The sequence below is a fragment of the Parasteatoda tepidariorum genome, chromosome 6 (assembly GCF_982258835.1).
Source record: "Parasteatoda tepidariorum strain Cologne lab strain chromosome 6, Ptep-v5.0, whole genome shotgun sequence".
Classification (NCBI taxonomy): Eukaryota; Metazoa; Arthropoda; class Arachnida; order Araneae; family Theridiidae; genus Parasteatoda; species Parasteatoda tepidariorum.
In genome coordinates, this window is record NC_141760.1 from 26,814,286 (window position 1) to 26,839,066 (window position 24,781).

Here is a 24,781-nt window from a genome sequence, read left to right on the forward strand (position 1 = left end):
TTTTTCCCCAATGCTGCCACCTATACCACGAGTAGGAAAGCAATACTTTCGATGAGATTGATATGCTCCATTTATTTTAAAATTCGCATTTCATTTGTAGACGTTTCTATAAACTACTGTGTAACACGCTGAAACCCGTGCGTAGCCGTGATCGTATAGTGGTTAGTACATTGCGTTGTGGCCGCAATAACCCAGGTTCGACTCCTGGTCACGGCAGTGGTTATTTTTACCACATTTTTTTAACTTTTGTATTGTTGATAGAATCAAAACTTTATTGAAATGAAAATGTTTATTTATATTCCACGACGAGAAAAGTCTTAAATTTTGTCGTATGAAATTACAGTTATTACGCATTAGCATTTATTTATTTACTTTACTTTTTTTTTTAAAACTCATATTAGCTTTTTTATGTTAATTTGGCAGTATGAAGATTCGAGGACATTTTCAAAAAGAGAACTGATAAAGCTTTAAAAAAAAGAGATAGTTGTGAAATATCTAAAACTGGCCAGTGTGTGTGAAGTGATTGATGGAAGATATCGTTCAGTAAGTGGGTCCCACTGAAACAAATTTGACAAAAAGAAAACTAATGTGAACCAAACATATATATTAAGAAAGTTGATAGCTGGACACATTATTTACAAAGAGTACATAACTAAATGGAGTACATATAAGAGTACTAAACATATATTCCTCTTGGTTCAGGATCATATGAATAAGTCGACAGTTTTTTTAACATATATCTTATTATCGAAACCTTTGAAGACTTTACACCTTGAAGCTATCTTATGCCCTTAAAGATATTAAAATGTGGATTGGGGTGGTTGCTTCACTAGAAAATCCAATGTGGACCACCTATCTTCTTTTAAATGAGGTTTTAGAAATCATTTGTAGTTTCTAGAAATCATGCTGCTTGGGGAAACAGTCACAGTCACACTAATTTACCACTATTGTCGAAGACTTCCCACATTTATTTAAATGATTAACAGTTAATTTCTGTGGAAGTTGAAGTAGCAAAAGAACTCACATTGAACTACTATAATAAACACTTGCGGACGCTACCATATGAATAACCTTGGTGTTTTACCTCAAAAACTCCATGACATCGACTAAAGTATTACTACAACTACTACTACTTTAATATAGGTTTAAATATTTATGTTTTTATTTCTTAAGGGCCATTCACTCTGTATCCTGTTACCCTAGATTGATTAGAAACTATGAAACATGTAAGATGAATTGCTTGCGCGTGAATCATATTTACTTTTGCTCGCATAAGCGTTCCGCATGCAGTGAGAATGAATTCCTTTAAATGAATCATAAACTGACTCTTTAGCAAAGGTATTGTTCAACCTAGAAGATTTATTGACTCAAACCTTACAGAAAATATATACTATGTATCTTATTTCATTGCAAAATATCCTTGTAAATCATTGCAAAAATAGATTACCACTTCGATCAATTCCAATAAAGCAAATAAAGTAAGCCCAAGCCATAATCCCAACTCTCCTCCTAGATGACTAAATATTTCACATTCTTCAAACATCGGAAGTTGTGTGTAAACATTTTGTATCAAAGTGGAATAAAATACTTTCAAAAAGACATAATTATTCTTTAGGTAATCAAAGGTATAATAATCTGTTCTATTCAAAATGTACGCAGACTTCGATGGCCATAAAGCTTTAGAGAGCCCCTCCTCGTATGATGTCGAAGTGCATGCTAGCGGGCAATCGCAAGGTGAATCTCCTAAAGCAATTCTGTCTTGAACATCGTCCAGACAGCATACATCCGTCTCATCCAGCAAATTGCAATGTTTTAGATCACGAAGTATCATCACAGTCGGGTCAATGCAATTGCACATTTGAAAGCTCTGCTCCTGCAGACAAATTTTCATGCAATCTTCTTCATTGCTTTGATTCACGCGAGTTATGTAATTTATACAACGATCCCGATATGGTGCAGGTAGCCGTTCAATAACCGTTTGTTTCAAAGCTATAGATGTCTCAAAACCTGGGTTTATGTTTATTCCTACTTCTTCTGGGTTTGGTTCTTCGGTTATATCATGGATCAAAACGCGCAGTCCAACGGAAGGAGTGAAAGATACGTATTGTTCTACCTCTAGATTTATAACTAACTCCAAACCACTAGTATATCCTATTGATGTGGATTTTAGAGGCAATTTACTTCCATCAACTTTGTTGAAAACATAACAGTTTCCATAGCGTAAGCTGGGAAAATGTGCAAAATCAGTGTGCGAGCATGGTTTACCATCAAACCAGCAATATTTGATCAAGTCTGATGCTTGATGTCCAACAAACTCGCGATTTGCTTCATTCATTGTCATATACTTACTGAGAAATTCTATTTTCATTTTAGTTTTGTCTCCTACAGTTTTGTTTTTAACATTTAAACAAGAAATGGTGTCTCGACGTTCTGAAAAGTGGTTCTTACTTTTGGAAGGATGTGTATGAAACATTCCTCCTGGAGGACGCATCGAATTGCTTTGAATACATCCTCGTTCAATTATATCACTGTTTTCACATCTTTCATATTCATATTTCATACGATTCAGATTACAGATTGTAATGCCAGGGAAATTTAAGGCCGTATTTTGCTTTTCTTCCAATGTTATAACCACAGGATAACTTAAATAAATATTGAGAAATCTTTGAGTTTGGTAGATGCAAGCTATCAGACCTATTAGAAGTATAAAAAACCAAAGACCTTTGCCGATTTTTGTTCTAGCGTTGCCAATCTGTGAGATGATGGGTATAGACGAGTCTTTTAAAACATGATCAGTTACGAAATTAGCTAATTTTGGAGGGGAACTATTGACTCTGAACATCTTTTGACGATATTTAGGAATTGTCTCATTTAATTCCAAGAAAAAAGGATCGAGTTTCTTTTGCCATGAACTCATGCTGGTTTATTTGTATTACATTTGCATTTACGACAAGTATTTTTAATTGTCTGATTAGTTTGGAAATTCAATGAATGCTGATTAACTCAATCAGTTCGTCAAATGCCAATTTCTAGAAAGAAAGAAAATATAGTTTTACTTCAATATTTTCTGTTAAAAAAAATTTAAAAGAATTATTGAAAAATTGGTAATTAATTTTTTTTCGGGTCAGACAATTGATAATAATTTCTAAAGTGCATTAGAAGAAGAAAGATGATTATTCAAAGAGATGATTACTAAGCAAATCAATTTATGTTCACTAATAGATCTTAATTGAATCATAGGGGAAAACTATTATACGAGATCTTTTATACTATTTACCAATTGAATTTGACTTAAATTAAACATTTAATTTGAAGAAATGAAGGTTGACGTGAGAAGGGCGGGGGGGGGGGTAAGAAGCGTAAGCAAACAGAACTCTTATAATACAAATAGTAAAAATAAATAGTTTTAGCTTTCGTAGAAAAAACTGTTTTTTGATAAGAAACAACAATTGTTGCAAAGCAATCATCAGGATTGGTAAGCGGCAGTGTTCAGGGAGCTTAGCCCTTGAATATATTGAAAAATATAAATTATGCAGCAGTAATTTTCACGTTTGAAATTGATGATGAAGATTCCCAAATTTGGTTACATCTATGAAATTACTTAAAAAAATATATTTTACTGATGACTAAAGCTACAAGTCATATTTTATTCAGCATAATTTATAATCTATTCTCATTCAATAATTTATTAATTTAACAAGGACAGATAGAAAAACATAACTCAAATAAGTATATACATACTTGATTCAAATAAAATTTATTTAAATGCGATTCAGGGTATAAAGAAACATTTTCTTTAGAAGGCATCATTTCATGAATCATATTTTAATTTCTCTCTTCTAATAATACTAAATATTCTTACTATTGTATAACAAAGTATTGTTCCTAGCTATTGACTAAATATTATAAAGTGGTTTTAGTAAAAATAATACAAATTCCTCTCTTAATGGTTGTTTTGAATCTCACTGAATATTTTTTGTCAGGTTAAAAGTCTTTGCCCTAATTGTAATTTATTATCTCTGCTTGAGGGAAAAGTAGTGGGATTCATTTATTAAAAATTGAATTCAAATTACCATTTCTCTAATAAAATAAATTTATGAAATCATTAAAAGTTAAATTTATGGAGTGTTTTCCATTTTGATCAGGGCTCGAAAAAACTCAGAAATTTTACCCGTCCCCGAGGACGGCTTGCCCAACAATGTACCCGTCCTCCTTTGAAACTTACCCGTCGCTTCTAAATGAAAAAATAATTAATTTTCTCTTATTTATTACAAACATTTATATAAATTGCACAATGAATTAGTAGTTACTAGGATTACATTATACAGTAATACGCATTACATTATATAGTATATACTAGGTTACTAATAGTAACCTAGTATTTCCTTTATGATATAATTTAAATGACCAAGGTCAAGTTATCTGGAATGTCAATTTATCCGAGGGTACTGCGTTTCATAAATGAATCAAGTATGACGTTTGGCAGTTCCACAATCAAGCCAATGATTTACAGAGGTTTCTGCATAGAAATCTGAAAGGGGTTTTCCATTTAGGTGGATGTTCATAACTGCGTTAAACGCTTCTTGTTTAAGGCCAGTACGTAATGTGTTTTTTTGTAAGTTCATTGCTAAAAAGCCTCTTTCAACCGCTGCAGTACTCCCAAACAGAGAAAACATCAATTCCACCATGAACAGTATGTTGCTGTATTTCTAGATTAGAGGGTCATTTTAGAAGTGAGGCGCTAGACTCTTGTAAGATAACAAAAATTGAAAATGTATCACGAACATTAACGGGAAAATGGACGTCCGTGCGGACGTCGGATTCTAGAAATTTGTTGTCCGCGGGGAATTTTTGACCGCCGAGGACGGGCTGTTTTTCGAGCCCTGATTTTGATCACGTTTACATATTTTTAAAATGCTATAATTTTGCTAAAAAGGAAGACAGAAAACTTTATACATTGGGATTAAATCCTGATGTGGTCATCAGGATGGATATTTAAGCGTGGAAAAGTTATCGAAATCAGAAATATCACTATTAATAAAGGCGGGTATTCTGAAAGTCAAAACCTAGTCGTTTATCGGTCTAAACTTAGGTGTTTCGAATGATTGTCTTATGACAACCAAATTGATTCCCTTACCTGTCTTTCTCAGTACAGTTTTTTTTTTATATTCTGTTTTTTCCCCTCGTTTGCAAACTAATTTGTGTCATCAATGTGTTTACTTTTTTTGTTCTCATTTTTGACTAAAAATCCAGAAATATTTATTAACGGTGTTCATTACGACTCACCCTGCATTGTAATTTGTTCAAATTGTAATTTATCTCTGAAAATTATCTTTTAATGAATTTTAAATAATTTTTCTGATGGGTAACATTCTCAAAATGCAATACTTACAAAATTGATCTTGAATGAAATCAAGGAATATTCAGATTGAAGAAGATAAGAAACTGGAGTAAGTTTATAATTCTAAATAGTAAAAAGATAATGGAAAAAATTTTAAACAAAAATAAAATTGAGCTAATTATTTTTTTTTTTTTTTTACAAAATTAAATTTTTAGTTAAAAAAAACTATTTCACATTTACCGGCATTTTTTGAATATTTCGTTCTATTTCAATTAGACACCGTTGTTCGGACAACAACTTTAAAACTCTTCCATATTACGACTCATATCAAGCTTACTATTAAAAGACAGCGTGTCTTTCAAATATCTGGAGAACCTATTTATTACATCATAAAGTTGCCAAACTGAAAACAAATTGTTTTTGTCATACCGAAAACTATAACAAAACTGAAATAAATTTAGGTTCTCCTCCTGGTTTGAATCATAAAATGTCTTAATAAGCTGCATGAATAAAAATTTATTTGGTCGAAGACAGTAAAAACATATGAAGCTAAATAATCAGAATTATATTTCAGCACAAATTACTTCTTTTTCTCACGTATCAATTAGTTTTTATATGTTTTTACAACTTGATGAGATAGTAACGCTGCTGTTTGCTCAAGAGATCAATTTTTAATTAAGTTAAAAAACTGAAGAAAGTAAGTTGTTGTAAGATATTTATGGTTGAAAGTTTTAATGAAAATTGTATTTTTCCAGAATGATGGTGAAAGAGAAGTAATCCAGAATCATAAAAGAATCCAGTGAAGCACGATAGACAATCCTTATAATAATTTATTTTATCAAAATTTTCTCATATAGAAACCATTTCTTTTTAATAACAAAATGGAATTATCAAAAAAAAAGAAAGAAAAGATAATTTGAATTTCAAAGCTTATTAGTTTACTAATAAGATTCAGAAGTATTTTTAAAAGGAAAAATATCAACGTCCTGGTGATGAAATTAATAAGACTGATATTTTTTTTTCAATGAAGAAAAATTTCGAGTAAAGAGTTAAAATTTGAGATGCGTTGATTTTCAGGAAACTTGAATGCAGTGTCCATAGACACTGACATTTTTGGAATGATTTCCCTATCATAAATATTTAATTAAAATCAGTACTAAAGCTTTTTTAAATAAAAATTTTAGGCTGAGTATATCTTCTCAAAGACTCTTGTTTCTGATTGGAACAAATGTTTAGCGATTATGAAATGTTGAAAGATTATGAAAATATCCAGAATTGGGTTACGATCTGCAATCATTTAATAATAACTTGTAACAACTAATAATTCTCGAACAATTAACCGAAGCAACCATGAACAAAACTTAATTATTTCATATTATCTGAAAGATAATATGACAATTCCTATTCAAGGTTTGAGGAAAAGTTTAAAACAAACAGTCTTGATTCTTATTTATTAGAAATTAAAGCGTTTTTTTAATTAATATAATGAAATTAATGAGGTAAGATTTAGATATTTTGCCAGAATAGGTAATTTTTTGGAGTGTATTTCAAAGTTTCCAAGAAGTTTTTTTAAATTTATTTTGTTTTCTATAATCATGCGTTCTAATACAAGAAGAGCCAATGCTCATGTTTGGTGAATGGCTATAGGTTAAAATTTTTTTTTAATTTTTAAATTTCTAAAGGAATACAGCAAATACAATTCAACTATTGAGTTCGACTCACATATAATCAGTATACTTTTTATTAAAAGGAGGATTTTTTACTTGATACGATTTTTTGTAGAAATTAATGAACAAAACTAATATTGTTGTTACAGAAATAAAACAAGCTATTTCAGTTCTTCCAAAATTTTCACAACCTGTTACAAATCCATATACGGCATATGATAGGATGACAATGAAATGCGCCTGGAAATAAAGAACAAAAATAGTTCATGATAATACACTTTGAAAAAAAGCATTTTCAAAACTACCAGAATATTGTAAAATTTACCGTGTTTCTGGTTCTATGGGAACACCAAATTAGCTCGGTTGTTCTTACCGAAGCACTTTGGTACTTTGGTAAAATTAACAATAAAATATTGTTTTATACTATGTGATAAAATTTAGTAAATTAGTGCTTTTTTTCCTTACCAGAAATGTCATTACCATTTAGTACGATAATTTTATTTGAATTGTTTTCTCCGTGTAAACATACTGAAAATCTTAGTGTTTTAAAAAGCAGGAGAGAGAAATCAAAGCTTACATTAAAACGTTATTTTTAGAAATAAATGAGCAAAAACAAATTAAATGCTAGAGGAAATATAATGACCAATCACATTTTCAAAAGATTGAAGAGAACGTTTTAGGGAGAATGAGATCAAGAATTTAGTGTTGGCCATAAGGTGTTATATTAAACAGTTATCTAAAGGATATTTATCTAAGGGATATTGTAAACAACATACCTCGAAAAAATACTAAAGGAAAATTTGATTTAAATGCCTTACGACTGAAAAAGAAATGTAATTTGTCATTATATTGTCCAAAATTCTATTCTTCATATAAATGATTTTGAAATAGCTAGTCTATGATCCGAAAGACATAAGTAAAGAGTACAAGTACAAATTAGGAATTTTAACGAGTGTACTTACAAAATGAAAAATAAATAAATCTGTTTTTATTTTATAACCGTCGTTAAACACTCGACCCAAATTTGAGTTTACTACTACTGATGTTCAATTTCACAGCCTCGGAATTTTGAACCCAATTCAGAAGACAAAGGAACTCCTGGATGTAAGAAATAAATTGAGAAATTCCCGAGAAATTTTGCCTTCGTGGAGGACTTTTTGATGGAACTAACCCGCATTCGCCTTACCTGGAAAGGAAAACCACGAAAACCTCACACGGTTAGCCTCATAGCAAGGGGACTCTAACTCATGATCCGTCTACTAATGCGGAATTTTGAACCCAATTCAGAAGACAAAGGAACTCCTGGATGTAAGAAATAAATTGAGAAATTCCGAGAAATTTTGCCTTCGTGGAGGACTTTTTGATGGAACTAACCAGCATTCGCCTTACCTGGAAAGGAAAACCACGAAAACCTCCCACGGTTAGCCTCATAGCAAGGGGACTCTAACTCATGATCCGTCTACTAATGAGGATATTTTACGTCAGCACTGTGGTCGGTGTGAGCCGGGTGCGTAATTCGTATCGATCAGCCATTGCTGGGATTCTAACTGGGGTCACCTTATTGGAAGCGAGTGCTCTATCCCCTGAGCCACCATGGCTCAAGTAAATCTATTAAGCATATTTTACTGAAAACTTGAAATGAAAGTCATTGCAAACAGTTTTGATTAAGTATAAAGTAAAAGCTAAATTTTACTTTAAGCTGAGGAAGAAACTTTTTATTTCTTTTAATTCAATTTATTTATTCATTTGTTAGTCTACTGCCTAATGAAGTTTATTCATTCACGTGAATTCTTAAAATACACAGTTTTTTAAGATTGCTATCCTTAAAATTATACTTAAATATGACTTAAATAGCAGCATATTTTTGGAATTAAAAAGTTAATTATGTTTATAAATTTTAGATAGAAGCCAAACATACAAAAGAAATGTATTGCATTAAAGAGTTCGACAGTCGATCGCTAGTTTTTAAAAAAAAAGGGCGGGGGGAAGCACCCACACACTATACATCAAAGTAGCCCCAAGCAGTGATCCAACGTTTTACGAACGTTTTTTACACGGGAAATAAAAGAATTAAAATAAAAATGTCACTTATATACTAAAAACCCACATTTGTAAAAAATAATAATTTCAAAAGCATTAATCAACCAATTTTACTATCCTAAATTTTATACAATATCCAACTTACTAGAGATTACTTCAAAGCGTGGCTCACATCAATTAATGTTCCAACGTAGTTTCAATTGTATTTTTTAAATTCTTTTATTTCAATATACGCTCGTTAGTTTTTTGTTTTAATTTTAAACTACAACGAGACAATAAGGGCGGTAGTTGAAGGACATCGTTTACTCGTGTAGACAAGAGCAGAATGATTTTTTTTTAAAATTTGAAACTGAAATAAGTAAAGACAAAAAGGGTAATAATGCAAATGCTTACTATTTGGAGTATTGTTAAATATTTTTTCCACCATAAATACTTTTGCATACGTGGTCCAATGGATGCTAGTCCATAATACAAATACATTACCACATGAATGGATATGTTTAATGTTGTACCAAACAAGCATAAGAAAGCTAAAAAGCAATAAATAATTAATGTTTCATGCAATAATTAAAGCAAAACTGAAACAGAGCTTCAGTTGGACAGAAATGAGAGGTTAAAAGCGAAGAGTTCATAAGAACAAATTTTTCTATCAATTGATTTTGACTATGCCAAGTAATTTTCGTAAGTAACATTACAGTTTAAAACTATACTTTAGTTTTAATGATGCATTGATAGTTAATTATGATTCTAGTATTCCTTACAAGCTTGAAGCGATTTTGAAAAATATCGCCAATGCTGAAATGGCGCCTTGACGCCTGTCGCCAAACTGTCGTCAACACCGAATTGACATTTTTACGATTGTTGCCAAGAATTAACGAAGTCCAAAAATCCACTGAGTAACGTATACTAAGCTTTCGAAGGCCCCGAAATGATGCTTTTTTGCGAATAATATGCTATTTTTACAACTGCTGTGAGTTTGCAACATTTACTCACGACTGTTGGATCAAGTTTAGCCTATCTAAAACCAGCGATATCTACGCTTATTTTGAAAATGGTACAAAACATCAATATGGAGAAAAGCCACAGTTTTGTAAAAATAAAAAGCTTTCGTAGTCTAATTTTTTAACATTTAAAAACTTACTCCCATGCTGGATACATTAAAATTGTAAAAAAAACTGAGAATAAGGCAATGATTTTGATAATTTTCGTCCAGGTGGAAAAATATCGCCAAATGGGCGATTTTCTAAAAAAAAACTTCAAAACTTTTAAAATGTTTAAGTTATTTGGCTGTTCTAAAGTCAAAATAATTCTTTAAGACAAGATTATACATATAGTTGGAAATCATCGTATTGCTTCAAGTGTAAGGAACTTAAACTATAGCTATTTTTAATTTTCCTTGGGGAAGAGCTTCGAAGAACAGCGTTAAGCCATTAACGCAAGAGAAAGATGCGTTTTATCAAAGGGAGATAGGATTAGGTCTATTAAAGGGAGGTAGGATACAAATGGGTTTTTACAAAAGTAGTTAACCCACTAACGCAGAGCAGACGTAGAAAATTTTTCAAACTTCTTTTTTTTTGGATTTAAATATTTTTGACAAATATATAATCTAACACATAATAATAATAAGTTCCAATAATCTAACCCATTTTCTTAGTGACTATTAGACAGTTTTTTATAATTAAAATATGCCAAAACATGTTTTTGCTTGTCAGAAAAAATATATATATAAAAATTTCTCCGGTGTCAAATCTGCGTTATAAGGTTAATATGCGATTTTAGAGTTAGTTTTATTTTATATATTTTATAAAAATATTACAGAAAAAGATTGCGATTAAGAGGTTCCAATCTAATTAATTTTCTTACCAATAGTTCTCAGATATAAACCAAGCCCAAATACGAGAACCATTGCACAGTGATGAAACAAATGAAGGAAAGTTATTTGATTATTCTTCTTACGAAGAGCAAAAAATACCTAAAAAGAATAGAATGTACAATGATGCATAACACAGAATAAATAGAAAATAAAATAGTCTAAGAAAACAGGTTTACAGTTAGGTACTTTTTTTTTTGAACTGCAATAGGAACTCCGTAATCTAAAGGAATTGTGTCTGAACCTGCTTTGAAAAATCAAAACATTCAAATTTTGAAGATTATGCCAATTTTTTCAACCTTTTCTTCCTGGTTACATAGTATTTTTGTTTGTCCGCTGAGTCAGAATGCTATATCGAATCCCTTATAACTCCAGAACCACTTGGGCTAGGGATCTGAAATTTGGGCAGTGACTAAAAGGAGCAAATTTATTCTCCGATCATAAAAATAAATTTAAATTTTAAATTAATCCGATCGGGAGAGATGTTTTAAAAGTAAACATTTCTAATAGGTTTTGCGCTAGTTATTGTTTAAAGTTAAATTGTAAAGGATTCTGTTTCTTCAAATATTAAAAAAATAATGCCAGTGATGTTTGGTAGTTTAAAGTTCTATTTAATCAAAAAAGACGTTTAATGCTTTTTTTTCTAAGTTCAATTATTATTATATTTTTGCAAGCTCTGTGATTATTGTAGCAGACATCCGAGCCACCGAATTAGCATTTCTAAAGTTATCGGAAACCAAATGTTTATTCTGTGCTTTTAAAAAGTGTTTCTATAAAAATAAATAAATTAAAAACAACGGTAATTGAAATAGAGAAAAATAAAGTATGTTTTAAAAAGCAAAATTAATGAAAAAAAAAAGGTATTTATTTGTTAATAGCAACCGTAAAAAATCGTCATACTATTATTGACTCCAATGATGCTTCATTAATTTCGGTAATTAGTATTACTGGTATTTTGTAAATTGGGATTATTTTTAATAGGTACTAATTTCACTAATAAAGGTGTTACTGTAAGTTCTGTGGTAATAGGTTTTTTACGGTCCAGCGAAAGGAATAAGAAGAAAATTGATTTATTGTGGTAATTTTTGACTAGCATGAGTTAGCCTTGAGCAACAGCATGATGTCAAATGATACTGATTATAGTTAATATTTATTATTTTGGTTGCATAGACATAATAAAACTTTTTATAATAAAGCCTCCTGAAAGGAAAATAAATTTAAAGAAGAATGAAATTCTTTAGCTCTATTAATTGTTTCAGTGTATTTCTTTCAGTTTTGTGCAGATTTCATTGCGTTGATTAGAGCTTTGTAGCTAAAATGTTCGAATCCAACTCCGACTCCCGAATTTCTTGAAAGCTTGACTCCGATTTTAAAAAAGATAACGTTCTTATAAAATCATGACTTTAAGAAAAGAGCTATATACAGATACATCCAGCAATACGCTAGTTATATCGCTAATAGTTCCATAGAAGTTACTTATAAGTTCCATATAAGATCAATATAAGTTGCATATAAGTCCACATTTGTTGCATATAAGTTCCATATAAGATCAATATAAGTTGCATATAAGATCCATATAGGTTGCATGTAAGTTTTATATAAGTTCCATATAAATCCATATAGGTTGTATATAAGTTATATATAAGTACATAAAAGTTCCATATAAGTTATTATATATTTACACGTGAAATAGTTCTAAGCAAAGTAGAGCTTAGCACCTAGGTCCTTGAACCGTGAAACACAGTGGTAATGGAAAAGTTATTCTTTTTTCTTCACTACAAAGGTTTTAATACATTGTCGTTATTGATATTTTTCGATATTTAGCATTGTAGTATTGTATGGATATTATTGTAGCTCATAACATTGATATTTATTGTATTTTTGATATATCGTTAGAATCTATTTAATATCGTTATCATGATTAGCAAAAAATATCAATATTTCCCAATATATCGCCCATATTTACTTGCTTCACCTTCGCACATGCCATGCTCCTCCTCACATTTTAATTTTGGACTGTTATTTGGTGACTTGTAATGACCCTGTATTCATTTGATGGACGTCACTTCTTTTCATTTTTGGTCCCGCAGTGGACTGATCGTTAAGACACGGTTCTCATCAGATCACCGAAGTCAAGCATCACTGGCTGCGGTCAGTGTGCGGGTGGGTGACCCACTTGGATCAGTCTGCGTAGGGACCGAGGGTGTGCGGTATTGGTCCTCGTTAAACTGTGCTACCGTAAAGTGCTCGACTTCGCGCGCAGGTCGTCGGGCTACCGAAGCGGGGGTGCCATCCCCTCCGCAGAGGATAAAAATTGTGATGGCATGTCTTCGGATCATCCTCCGGGATGTTTCCCAGACCGTCGCCAATAGCCCATTGTGCAGCTCAAGTGCGACGTAAATTAACAACAACATCTTTTCATTTTTGTTATCGATTTCATTTGAAATTCAGTTATTTTGCTACGAGATATCATGAATTAGATTTTGATTGATTGATTTGTTCATTTACGTCGCACTAGAGCTGCACAATGGGCTATTGGCAACGGTCTGGGAGACATCCCTGAGGATGATCCGAAGACATGCCATCACAATTTTTATCCTCAGCGGAGGGGATGGCACCCCCGCTTCGGTAGCCCGACGACCTGCGCGCGAAGTCGAGCACTTTACGGTAGAACAGTTTAACGAGGACCAATACCGCACACCCTCGGTCCCTAAGCAGACTGATCCAAGTGGTCACCCACCCGCACACTGACCATAGCCAGTGATGCTTGACTTCGGTGATCTGCTGGGAACCGTGTCTTAACGATCAGTCCACTGCGGGACATCATGAATTAGAACAATTATTAATACTTAAAAAACTGGTGAATAAAAATAAGTGTGCAAAAAACAACATAGAGACAGAAAACAGTTCTAATCATTTGAATCATTTTGGTAAATGAAAAATGTTTGTATAACCGAAATTCTATTATACTTTAGAATTGAAATAATAAAATTTGAAGACGGCATTAGTGGGAAAATAATTTATTAAGAGCCATGGTAGTCCAGCGGTCCAGCAGAAGTACCGTGATTTCTGATAATTCAATAAATGCTCGTAATGTAATACGTGCTCTTAAAAATTTTGGTATCGAAAGTCCTGTGGTCAGTTGCTGAGTAATATCATGGATATAGATATCTCGGGAAAATTTCCTTTTCCTTCAGATCTATGTCTAAATTTAGGAAATGCACAAACGAATAAGTGGTGCTGCTGTCTATCCGTGGGATTCTGAACTATAATCTACTTTCACCCATGCGGTGCTCGCTTATCAAACGAAGGGCAATATTAATTTAATTCTCATTCGTTATACAATTGTGTTTTAGAATTGTAATAATAGTTTTATAATTTTCATATATTTTTACACATCTTTATCATATTATTCTATTTCATTCATTCTAATAGAATAGTATTTCATTTACAAAGCAAAAAATACAGTTATATTTCACTCATAAAATAAATCATTCATTTTGTTAATCAATATTTGTTTCAAGTATTAAAAAAAGGCTATGCGCAACTCTCATACTTGGCTGTTAAATATTATATCATGGAAAAACAATGAAATTATGAATTATAACTTTTCGGAATTAATTTTCGTTCCTTCGATTTAAAAAAAATTGTAGCATAAAATAAGACAGTAAGAAATATTTCGTAAAAACATGTATGATTACAAAATTGTAAATAGTAAAAAAAAAAAAAGAAAAGAAAAGCATAACATGTGCTTTTTTTTACCGTATCCAACAATTCCAAATGCTTCACCATCCAAACATACCACGTTATGTGCAAGCCTCTCTGTTAAACAAAAGAAAGGGATGAAAATGAATATAAAGCAACAACACTATTCCTATAAATATTATTGTAAAAAAAACTGAATTTGGTAACTGATGACGTTGTTTGGCAAGTGTCGAAAATTACGTATATGCTTTGGTAGAAGTCAGAAATATTTTTTGGATATCATTATTTTTCACTTATACAATCATGTGTTGACAATCAACATACACTAATGGGGTTACCGATTATGGTTCTAACATTGACAAATGTTGATAACTAATGTATGTAGAGTGCGCAAAAAATTAACAGACCACCTTGAATAACTTTTGATATAATGATTGGTGAATCCTCATGGTCTAGGACTCAGTCTTAATAGTTTGAGGGTTATATACAGGGTGATTCTAAAAAGATGGGCAAAATTTTAGGAAGTGATAGTACACACCCAAGCAAACAATTTTTATCACAGAATGCATAGTTGAAAACAAAACGCAAAGGTGCTGGCGCATTTGGAAAGTTGTTTCATGCAAACGTGAAAGCTCTATTCCTGTTGTGAGTTACTGCGCTGCGTTACTTGTCGCCAAGCTTTCGGCGGCGGCAGGGAAAGTTCGTGATATGCTGGTGTGTTTCAGAATGCTTGCCTATCTTTTCTTTGCCGTTGTACTGCGTGCATAGCCGCTGCCGGCCACTGTTTTGAACACTTATTGTAATCACATGCTATTGAATTTGCTTTTATAACTTAACTTCATCGTTCTTTGTGTGTTTTTGTCTCATATAAGAACATAAACTTTGACGCCCTCTAGCGGTTTTGGGTTTTGTTTTCGACCATGCATTCTTTGATAAAAATTGTTTACTTGGGTGTGTACTATCACTTCCTAAAATTTTGCCCATCTTTTTAGAATCACCCTGTATACTAATAAATATGCTAATTAATAAGTGCATACAACATTTTGAGTTACGAAATCAGACAAAAAAACGTGCTTTCTTTGAATTAACACAGCTTTTTTTTGACGGATTTAGATTTCTGACTAAAATGGGATGGATTTATAACTATATGGCCCCAATAAAGCGGATAAGAAGAACGGTCAAAAGTTTGGACCCCTTTTTGCGTATTTCACCATATCCCGAGAGCATTTTAAGCGAAATGAAAAAATTTACACTCAATTATAAAATTCGTTTGTCCAAAGATAATTTAAGATTGTCCAAAGATTTTTTAATATTTTATTTAGACCGGCCTGTGTAAGGCTTAGGGAACTGCCCTTGCATCAGAAAGGTTCTGGGTTCGAATCCCGGGCAAGGCATGGATGTTCTTTCCTTCTCTGTACTATCTGTCCTGACTGTGGGAGCAACGTTGGCCCACCTAATATGGTGCCCCTGAAAGGGTGGCCTTCAAATCTGCCCTTCAGGTGCCTGTATGACCTAGGTCATTATCCAGGTGGGCTTTGGAAAAAAAATATTTTATTAATTAATAGTAATATGACTTGTGCACATTTGGGAATTTAATAAATTGTAATATTTCAGCAAATGAACTATATAGTTTTATTGTAGAATAAAGTAAAAGAAGATGAATAAAAAAATATGATACAAAGTTAAAAATTACTTGTATTTGCTGTTTGTTTGCTCCATTTTTAACTGTACATCTATTGTTCCAAATTTCAGCAGTCAGAACTATTGCCTGTAAATAGAGAAAAAACAAATAAAAGCACTTATCTTTAAAGGCATGATTTTACAAGGAATCTTAACTTCAATAATTAACCAAATTGAAATTATTGAACATGAATTTTACAATGATTCCAAACAGTCTCCCTATATTAAAAAATCGAAAGAGCCGTGTCCGCTGCTGTTTTGTGCTCCAAAGTAACATGTAACTTAACGCTAGATATTGTTTTGTTGCACAAAGACTTAATAAAATTGATACTGCAATGGTTTTTAGAAAAAGCTAACAGGAAGTACAATGAAATTAGAAAAAAATTTAACACTTTATTATTAGTTCGAGAGTTATTAACTGCTAAACTTGTAAAGAAAAAAACATAAAAAATGTTAAAAAAAAACATATGGGCTTCTCTACAAGCCATAGGAACTCAACTTAAAAACTGAAAGTTGGTATGCTGAAAGTGCCATATTTGTTTATTAATTTAACACAGAATTTTATTCGAAATTTTAGTTTGTTCGAAAGTTATTGCAGTTTGAATTTTTTTTGCTTAACGTAACATTTTGTTTTTGCTGCAGAAAATCATAGATTTAGAAGCTTGAAATTACGTAGAGAGAGAGAGAGAGAGAGAGAGAGAGAGAGAGAGAGAGAGAGAGAGAGGGAGAGAGAGAGGGAGGGAGAGAGAGAGGGAGGGAGAGAGGGAGGGAGAGAGAGAGAGAGAGAGAGAGAGAGAGAGAGAGAGAGAGAGAGAGAGAGAGAGAGAGAGAGAGAGAGAGAGAGAGAGAGAGAGAGAGAGAGAGAGAGAGAGAGAGAGAGAGAGAGAGAGGGAGGATAGCAACGGAGTAAAATTAAGTATTCTTCTTGTGAATTAGTCTATGGGTTATCTTAAAATAAATAAGATTTCATCATTAAAATTTCTTTAATTTACAATATCAATTATCGATAGATTTTTTAATATAAATTTAGAAAAATATTTTCAAACTACTTATTTAAGATTTTAGTACAAATATAATTACATAATCTAACATTTAGTTTTTAGCAACTATTAGACTATTTTTTATAACTAAAAAATACCAAATTGTATTTTTACTTGTAATTAGATCGCCAAAAATATAAATAAAAAGGACACCGGTGTTCCAACTGAATCAAAAGGCTAAAAAAATAGTAGTTATAGGGAAAAAAAAATTTCTCACCATGTAAGCCAAAATGCCATTCAGTAAGCAAACCAACAAATTATATACAACAATGGTTCTTTTCATCTCCATTGGTTTCCGTTTTTCCAGTATCCATGGTATCAAACATTTGACTAGTACTATATATGCAATTGATATGAAGACTGTAACTTCTGGATGTCTGACAAGCGTTTTAGTTTCATATACATCCCCTAAAAATATGACTTTTGTGTAGTAACATAAATATTATTGATATTTACGCGTAAAACGTATGAGTAACGAAATTTGTAAAGATATTTGTAATTTTTCATGTATTTTAAATATTAAAATATAGGTAACAATGAATGGGGAAAAAATTTTGGTTAAATTAGTTGTTTTAAGTTGTTTTTTTGTGTGCCAGGTATTTTATATTACCACCGTAATATAACACCCAACCCTATTCTGAATTTGAAACTACTAATGTTCAACTCCGTAGTCTTGTAACTTTGAACACAATCCAGAAGGCTAGGGAACTCCTAGATCAAGTATTGAGAGAAATTTGCCTTCGTGGAGGACTCTTTTGACGGAACTAACCTGCATTTCCATTACAAGGAGAGGAAAACACGAAAATCTCCACAGTTAGCCTGTTGTAAGGGGACTCTAACCCAGGATCCGGCTACCATTGAGGGCATATGAGGATGAATATCAGTTTGTAGTGGTTGGAAAATATCTGGACTCTGGTCGTCATAATAGATTGCTCCGGAATCGCAATCGGTTAAGGCTTTGCTCACACCATTGGTTGGAGAGCTGAGTTTAGTTACTTCGATCCTGACAGTCGATAAAAAAAAAAACAGCTTGTATATTCAGCAGGGTGTACGTTAAATCTGTCGTGGCTGAAAGCCGTCTCGTTGATTATGGTGTGTAAGTTTGGACAGAGGGGTACGAACTCAGGTACTATCCACTTGTCTGACCTGGGTTAAAATTAAGCGCCATTTCTATTATAGCCGCTAAAAGATACAGCTCTAAAACTGGGGCTTGGGGCCTGACCATGGTTGTGTGACAATGATGGTCGCTATGGTACTTAAATTATCTTAGTTTGCGCCATATATTTGGACGTTTCTAAACAGTTTGCTACATAACTGTACATTTCGGATCAAAACTCTGAATATTTCAGAGCCAAAAAACTTGACTCTGTAAAGAACTACTTCACTTCCACATCTGTTTTTTTCATTAAAATGTTTCTCTAAAAGTGAGGAAAGTAACTTTTCAAACTAATTATTACTCATGCCTAAAAAATAACACAAATGGTATTTGAGAGACGGAGACAAAATTAGTAAATGACTAATAGTTTTTCGAACATCCTTGTTTAAAATGAACATCTTTATATCTGTCTCTACATCATTAGGTCTAACAAAATCATTTTCATAACATCTCATATTTCTAAATGTTTGTTGTCTACATTATAAAAAATTCCTATTCAAATTACTTTAAAAAGTACTGACACCCTGAGTGCAGCATCCGTAAAATCCGTTTCACCGTAAAAATTCATACCGTAATTTTTAGATAAATACTTTTTTAATTACAGAGAAAACAAGCTAAGAAGAGAAAGATGTTAACGAACCATATTTTCTCATTAAAAATCATCTTACCTAATGACTGTGGGAAAAAAATACTAAATTCTAAACAGAAACAGCTGAACATAATGTATTTTTAAACCCGCAATTTTGATATTTTTTAACATTTAATTTGGCACCTTCTAATGTTTTGTTCTGTTTTTCAAGATTAAATGTAGCTGTCTATAACGAGATAAGGAAGCGGTACTTAAAAAGTTTATGTTGAATAACTAATATTAATTCAAAACATACTAATATTCAAAAAGATATACTTTACTTTTTACTAAATTTATAAATACGTTGTGTTAATTCTTACCGTCAGCTTTGAAGAAGTTGTAAATGTCTGTCAGGAACATTTTCTGTATCATAAAGTTTCTTAAAAACAGTGCGTTTTAGGAACCTGTAATATGTATGAATGAAAAATTATCACTATTGTTAAAATTGCAAACCGAAAAAAGTTTTTTCCAAACATAAAAAAGTTCTAGTTCTTCTTAAACATAAACAAAATTAGACAACAATCAGTCAGACCTTACTGACTTAGACTTTCAGATATTCTAATACAGACACTTTTAATGCCCTTAATAAGTATTAAAAACTTGTCAAAAATGAAGTAAATATTTGTAAATTTTATAAAAATTTGACGAGCCATCATCGATGTCGATTACAGAAAGCATCAGAACTAATTTATTGTTGGCTGATAACGTGAGATTGAGCGATGAAGGTCGTTTGGGTCCTTCATATTTCACTTACACATAAAATAGATTTGATATTTTTAATCTCTCTTTAATAGACATTTATTGATGTTTGTGATTTTTTTCACGAACGATAATACTAGAGGGCGATCCTCTATGACGTCATCATAACACTTTTCTCAAAGTTTCAGCTGAACAGCAGACTCAATTTTGGGTTTATTACTACTAATGTTCAACTATCTATCAACTATCTACTACTATCAATGTGTAGCCGTCTAATTTTGAAACCAATTGTGAAGACAAGGGAACTCCTGGATTAAATATTGGGAGAAAATTGCCTTCGAGGTGGACTTTTTGATGGAAATAACTCTCATTTGTGTTACATGGAGAGGAAAACCACATTGTAAAAAATATATAAAATCCTACGAAAATTCCTTTTTCGGGATGAAGCGCGCGAACCGGGGATCAGAGGAAGTTTTAAAGGTAACAGTTAGGATAGATAAATTTGTGCTTGCTATTTAACTTAGGACTTAACTGACTTTTTGTATCAATACTATGCCTATATTCAATTTATTATAATACAAATAATAATAACCTATAATATATATATATATATATATATATATATATATATATATATATATATATATATATATATATATATATATATATATATATATATATATATATATATATATACAGGTGGTGTATATATATATTCTTGTATATATATATACTTGTGAATAAAAGGGACATTTAAGAATTCGCTTCATAAGCGTTAAAATATAATCATAGCTACCAGTTTTTTTTAATATAAAAAGTACATATATCAGGTGGTATGAGAGAGCTTTAGCTGAGTTGTCTACGTTTTGATTTTTTGTCAGAAGCGTAAAATGTCAGACCTCACAGATTTTCAGAGAGGCCAAATTGTAGGAGCCCGACTAGTTGGAGCAACAGTGACCAAACATCCCAGCTTTTAGGCGTTTCTAGAGGTACGGTGTCTGAAGTCGTGACAGCATACACACAGCGCGGAGAGACAAGCTCAGCAAAGCAAAATAGTGAACGGGAGGAGAAGCTGAGTGAAAAAAACCGACGGGCATTGAAACGGATTGTAATGTCTAAAAAGAAAACAACTGCGGCCAAAGTGACCGCAGCGCTCAATCAGCATCTGGATTTTCCAGTGTCAACAATTACAGTTAGGAGATACCTTCATAAAGAGAACATCTACGCCAGAACACATTCAAAATCTAGGGTGTTTCTATTATTTCGATAACCACCTGTATATATATGTATATCGGTTAGGTTACATATATTATGGGTTATTATTATTTTGCAAATTATAGGTTAGTGATCAGTTAAACTACATATTAATCGATAAGAAAATTAAGCTATTGTTATGCACTTCATAATTAAAATACCTTAAAAGGCCGAGATCAAAGCTTTTCACAGGATAATAGCTTTTTTAATTTCCATAACTTTACAGCTACAGTTAAAATTAAGATACTTTGAAAGACTGTGACTAAAGATTATCTAAAAAGAGCAGTAATTTCAATCTCTACAATTTTAAAGCAAGAGTTTATGTTTCCAAAATTGAGATACTTAAAAAAAGTTTTGATCAAATTTTTTCAGCAATCAGCATTTTTAATTCTAACAATTTTAAAGTAAAAGTTTACATTTTAAAATTAAGATACTTTTTAAAGTTTGCGATAAAAGTATTTAGTAGTTGAACAGCATTTTCAATCTCTATAATTTTAAAAGTAAAAATTTATATTTCAAAACTAAGATGCTAATAAAAGCTGCCATCAAGGCTTTACGGAATTGTACAGTTTAACATCTTAACAACGGTCCCTTTTTGGAACCGCGTCAATGCGACGGATGATAAGTGGTCGACATTATTCAGGGTTATCAAAAAAATCGATAGTTCGAACTAATATTTCGAACTGATTGTTCAAAACATAAGAATGAATAAATCACCAACAGAATAAACAACAACAACAATGTGTAATTACAAACAAGAAAATATAAAAGCATACATAATTTACTTACCTCCTGTTTATTATTTCACAATTTTCTTTAAACGAAAGTAATAATACTTGGGTGCTATTTAAAAGAAAATTTCCATCTAAGTTCCTGATATAGATCTTTTACATAAATATTGAGAATAATAATCTTACGGTCACGAGTATTTTACGCAACTTCAGATTACTTTTTCTCCCAGACATTTTCAATCCATTCGAGTCCAAAATCGTCATCGTTTACCTCTACTTAATCTTATTTTAGTTCTCAGTGTTTCTAAGGTATTAAAAGAAACACTATAATTCTACTTATATTTGAAAATGCAGACAACCAATGAAAAATCGGGATTACCTTCAAAGTCTGTATCAAGCTGTAAAATCCTACTAATGATTCACTAATGCATGAAAGAATTTTAATACAAAATAACCTTGATATTTTAAAGTCTTCGAACGCAAAATATCTTGTAATTAAGGCAAAATTAGAACGGAATAGTTACACACTTGCTTCATTTTTAAATATCAGACGAACTAGAAAGTTTGATTTTTTTCTATAAATGGGCCTCGTCACAATCTAGCAAGCATGCATTAAAAATTACGTGAATTTTGCTTTTTGTTTTGCGTAGTCATACTAATGTTCAAGTTCTTTATTCTTCATAAAAAATGAAGTTTAAAATTGCTAATTTCAAACGCAAATTAAACGTTCCCCTCAAAATATTGTTTTTATAGCACTCAGAATATAAAATATAAGATCTGCATCACTTTTGATCAAACGATCGGATTTTCTGTTACTGAAATGCCATATTAATGGTTCAAAGGTCTAATCTCAAATACGCCAATTAATTGAACAGAAAATATTTTAAGTTACAGTTACTAGTTCAGACACACAAACGTACTTCTTCAGATAAATATAAAATTGGGCTCTAAGATTTGAAGAAGATTTGAGCTCTTGACGCTCATCAATATATTAGGTAGCCGCAATATGGAAAATACGGATTCCATATTTTCGTTCAAAGAGCTGTTGAAAGTTTGGACACCATAATGCTGCATTGAATTTTTTTTTTCGTATTTCCCGCATTTTAACATAATCAAAAAACTTTTTCAGCTGAATTAGAAACTTATTTATTCTTAAACAATTTCAAGTAAAATATAATTTTTAATATTATTTTTTATTATTGAATTTGATAATTGTGATAAACTGTTTGAATTAGAAATTTTAGAAATTCCTCCCCCCTATTGAAAACTATATTATTTAAAATACGGGTCAATTTTTATATTTTTGATAATAAAACTACGAAATGTGATTTAGGTCGAACAAATAGCGTCTGAGAGTCAATTTTTAGAAAAGCTGGATTGTTAAATATTCACTTTTTTTTCGAGAAATTTGATATTGATGTAGTTGAAAATTTTTGGATTTTGATTTTTAACGGTGTAAAAATTTCAAATAATTTATAATCCAGTACTCTTTCGACTAATACTGAAAAGAATAGTATAATAATACGTAATGACAAAAAAGATTTGTTACGTTGAATAATTTTCGGTTAAGCTAGCTTTATAATTACGTGCATGGAACTTTTTAGAACGGAGTAAAACTTAACGGTGTAAAATTTTCAAATGACTTGAAATCTAATACTCTTTCGACTACTACTACTAATAAAAAAATATTTTTTTACATGGAATTATTTTTGGTTAAATTTTATTTTATAATACAGAACTTTTTAGAACGATGTGAAATTTTCAAGTAACCTACAACCTTGCACTCTTTCGACTAATATTAATAAGAATAATTAAAAAATAAGTAAGAGAGTGTTGGGTACCCCCGCCCACTGTCAATTTCATATGTATAGAATATTTTTTCAAGTTAATGGTACATCGGACATTAATTGTTATATTAAAAAAAGATTATTTTCAAAGTTTCAAGTATTTACGTAGCTGGTAGCATGGTAAGCAATAGTTTTCAAAATATGTTGAATACAGTAGTCATGAAGTTAAGAAAAATTGGTTGAATGTTTCGATTAAACTTCATTTTGATAGTAAAAAAATAATTTTTTCTATACATACAGCATTAAAGTATGTAGTCTTAAGTTTAATTTGCACAAAGATTATTATTGTATTGCGTCAAATTTGAATGTTATATGCATTTTTAACAGCAAATATTGTTGTTATTAAATGATTGTTATTAAATGATAGAATTCACTAAAAGTATATAAATATGTAATGAATAAAATAATTTTGTGATAAAAATGATAAATGAGGCTTATCTATTGTCAATACATTGGTAATTTTCATTTTCACCTGAAAAAACAGTCAAAAAACATAATTTTTCTAACTGGGTGGAGCTACCCGACACATTTTGAAAAGAGCTGAAAAACATGTTTTTTTAAATTTCGATTTTTCAAAGTTAAACTATTCTTTTTTTGGTTTATTCTCTTTGTTTTATTTAATTAGATGATAAAGCAATAGAAACATACAAAAATATTGATTATTACTCAAGATCATATGGAAATATAAGCAATACTCCTTAAGTGGGCGGGGTTACCCGACTCTCCCCTAGTTTTTTAGAAGAAAAAAAATTTTTGCGTAAAATTATTTTTTTAAAAACTTATTTTATAATTGCGTGCATGGAACTTTTTAGAACAGTGAAAATGTGAATGTGTATTTTAGAATGGTGTAAAATTTTCAAATAATTTATAATCTAGTGCACTTTTGACTAATGCTAATAAGAATAATAAAACAATAAGTAATTATAAAAAAAAAACATTTTTTAATGTAGAATTAACATAGCAACGAATTTTTTAACGTAACACGAAATTGTGAAATCGGTTAAACTAATTTCATAATTGCGTGCTTGAAACTTTTGCTTAGCGTAAATAGCATAAGAGATATGGTAAAATACGTAAGAAATTGAGTAAACATATATGGCCTGAACTTTTCGAACCATATAGA

At 31.2% G+C, this 24,781-nt stretch overlaps 2 protein-coding genes and 1 non-coding gene across 4 annotated transcripts; 1 reads left to right on the forward strand and 2 right to left on the reverse strand.

The window, feature by feature from the left end:
- The first annotated feature begins 144 nt into the window (after nucleotides 1–144).
- On the forward strand, nucleotides 145–216 carry TRNAH-GUG (transfer RNA histidin (anticodon GUG)). Its single transcript has one exon. It is a non-coding gene; the product is annotated as a tRNA-His (tRNA).
- A 1,183-nt stretch (nucleotides 217–1,399) lies between these two features.
- Nucleotides 1,400–2,335, reverse strand: LOC107453606 (epithelial sodium channel subunit beta-2-like). The gene has a single exon (XM_016070483.4). The coding sequence runs from the start codon at nucleotides 2,333–2,335 to the stop codon at nucleotides 1,400–1,402; it is 936 nt and encodes a 311-aa protein (XP_015925969.3).
- Nucleotides 2,336–7,036: 4,701 nt separating this feature from the next.
- On the reverse strand, nucleotides 7,037–22,003 carry LOC107453608 (very long chain fatty acid elongase 7). Of its 2 annotated transcripts, XM_016070484.4 has the most exons (8): nucleotides 21,870–22,003; nucleotides 19,448–19,531; nucleotides 17,561–17,751; nucleotides 16,317–16,391; nucleotides 14,681–14,740; nucleotides 10,912–11,020; nucleotides 9,442–9,578; nucleotides 7,037–7,248 (listed from the first exon to the last, which is right to left on the reverse strand). In XM_016070484.4, the coding sequence occupies exons 2-8, from the start codon at nucleotides 19,497–19,499 to the stop codon at nucleotides 7,060–7,062; spliced, it is 813 nt and encodes a 270-aa protein (XP_015925970.3). In that variant the 5' UTR covers nucleotides 19,500–19,531; nucleotides 21,870–22,003; the 3' UTR covers nucleotides 7,037–7,059. The 2 variants fall into 2 exon arrangements, with proteins under 2 accessions (XP_015925970.3, XP_087021696.1); XM_087165570.1 differs by lacking the exon at nucleotides 9,442–9,578 and having other exon boundaries at nucleotides 7,067–7,248.
- Nucleotides 22,004–24,781: the final 2,778 nt, after the last annotated feature.

Excerpts from the sequence above, each read along its gene's own strand:
- LOC107453606 (XM_016070483.4), bottom strand. The coding sequence starts at position 2,335 with ATGAATGAAGCAAATCGCGAGTTTGTTGGACATCAAGCATCAGACTTG.
- LOC107453608 (XM_016070484.4), bottom strand. The coding sequence starts at position 19,499 with ATGATACAGAAAATGTTCCTGACAGACATTTACAACTTCTTCAAAGCT. Across the intron at positions 11,021-14,680 it reads ATTTGGAATTGTTGGATACG|GTATTTTTTGCTCTTCGTAA; the intron begins GTAAAAAAAAGC and ends TATTCTTTTTAG. Across the intron at positions 9,579-10,911 it reads TTTATATCTGAGAACTATTG|CTTTCTTATGCTTGTTTGGT; the intron begins GTAAGAAAATTA and ends ATTGCTTTTTAG.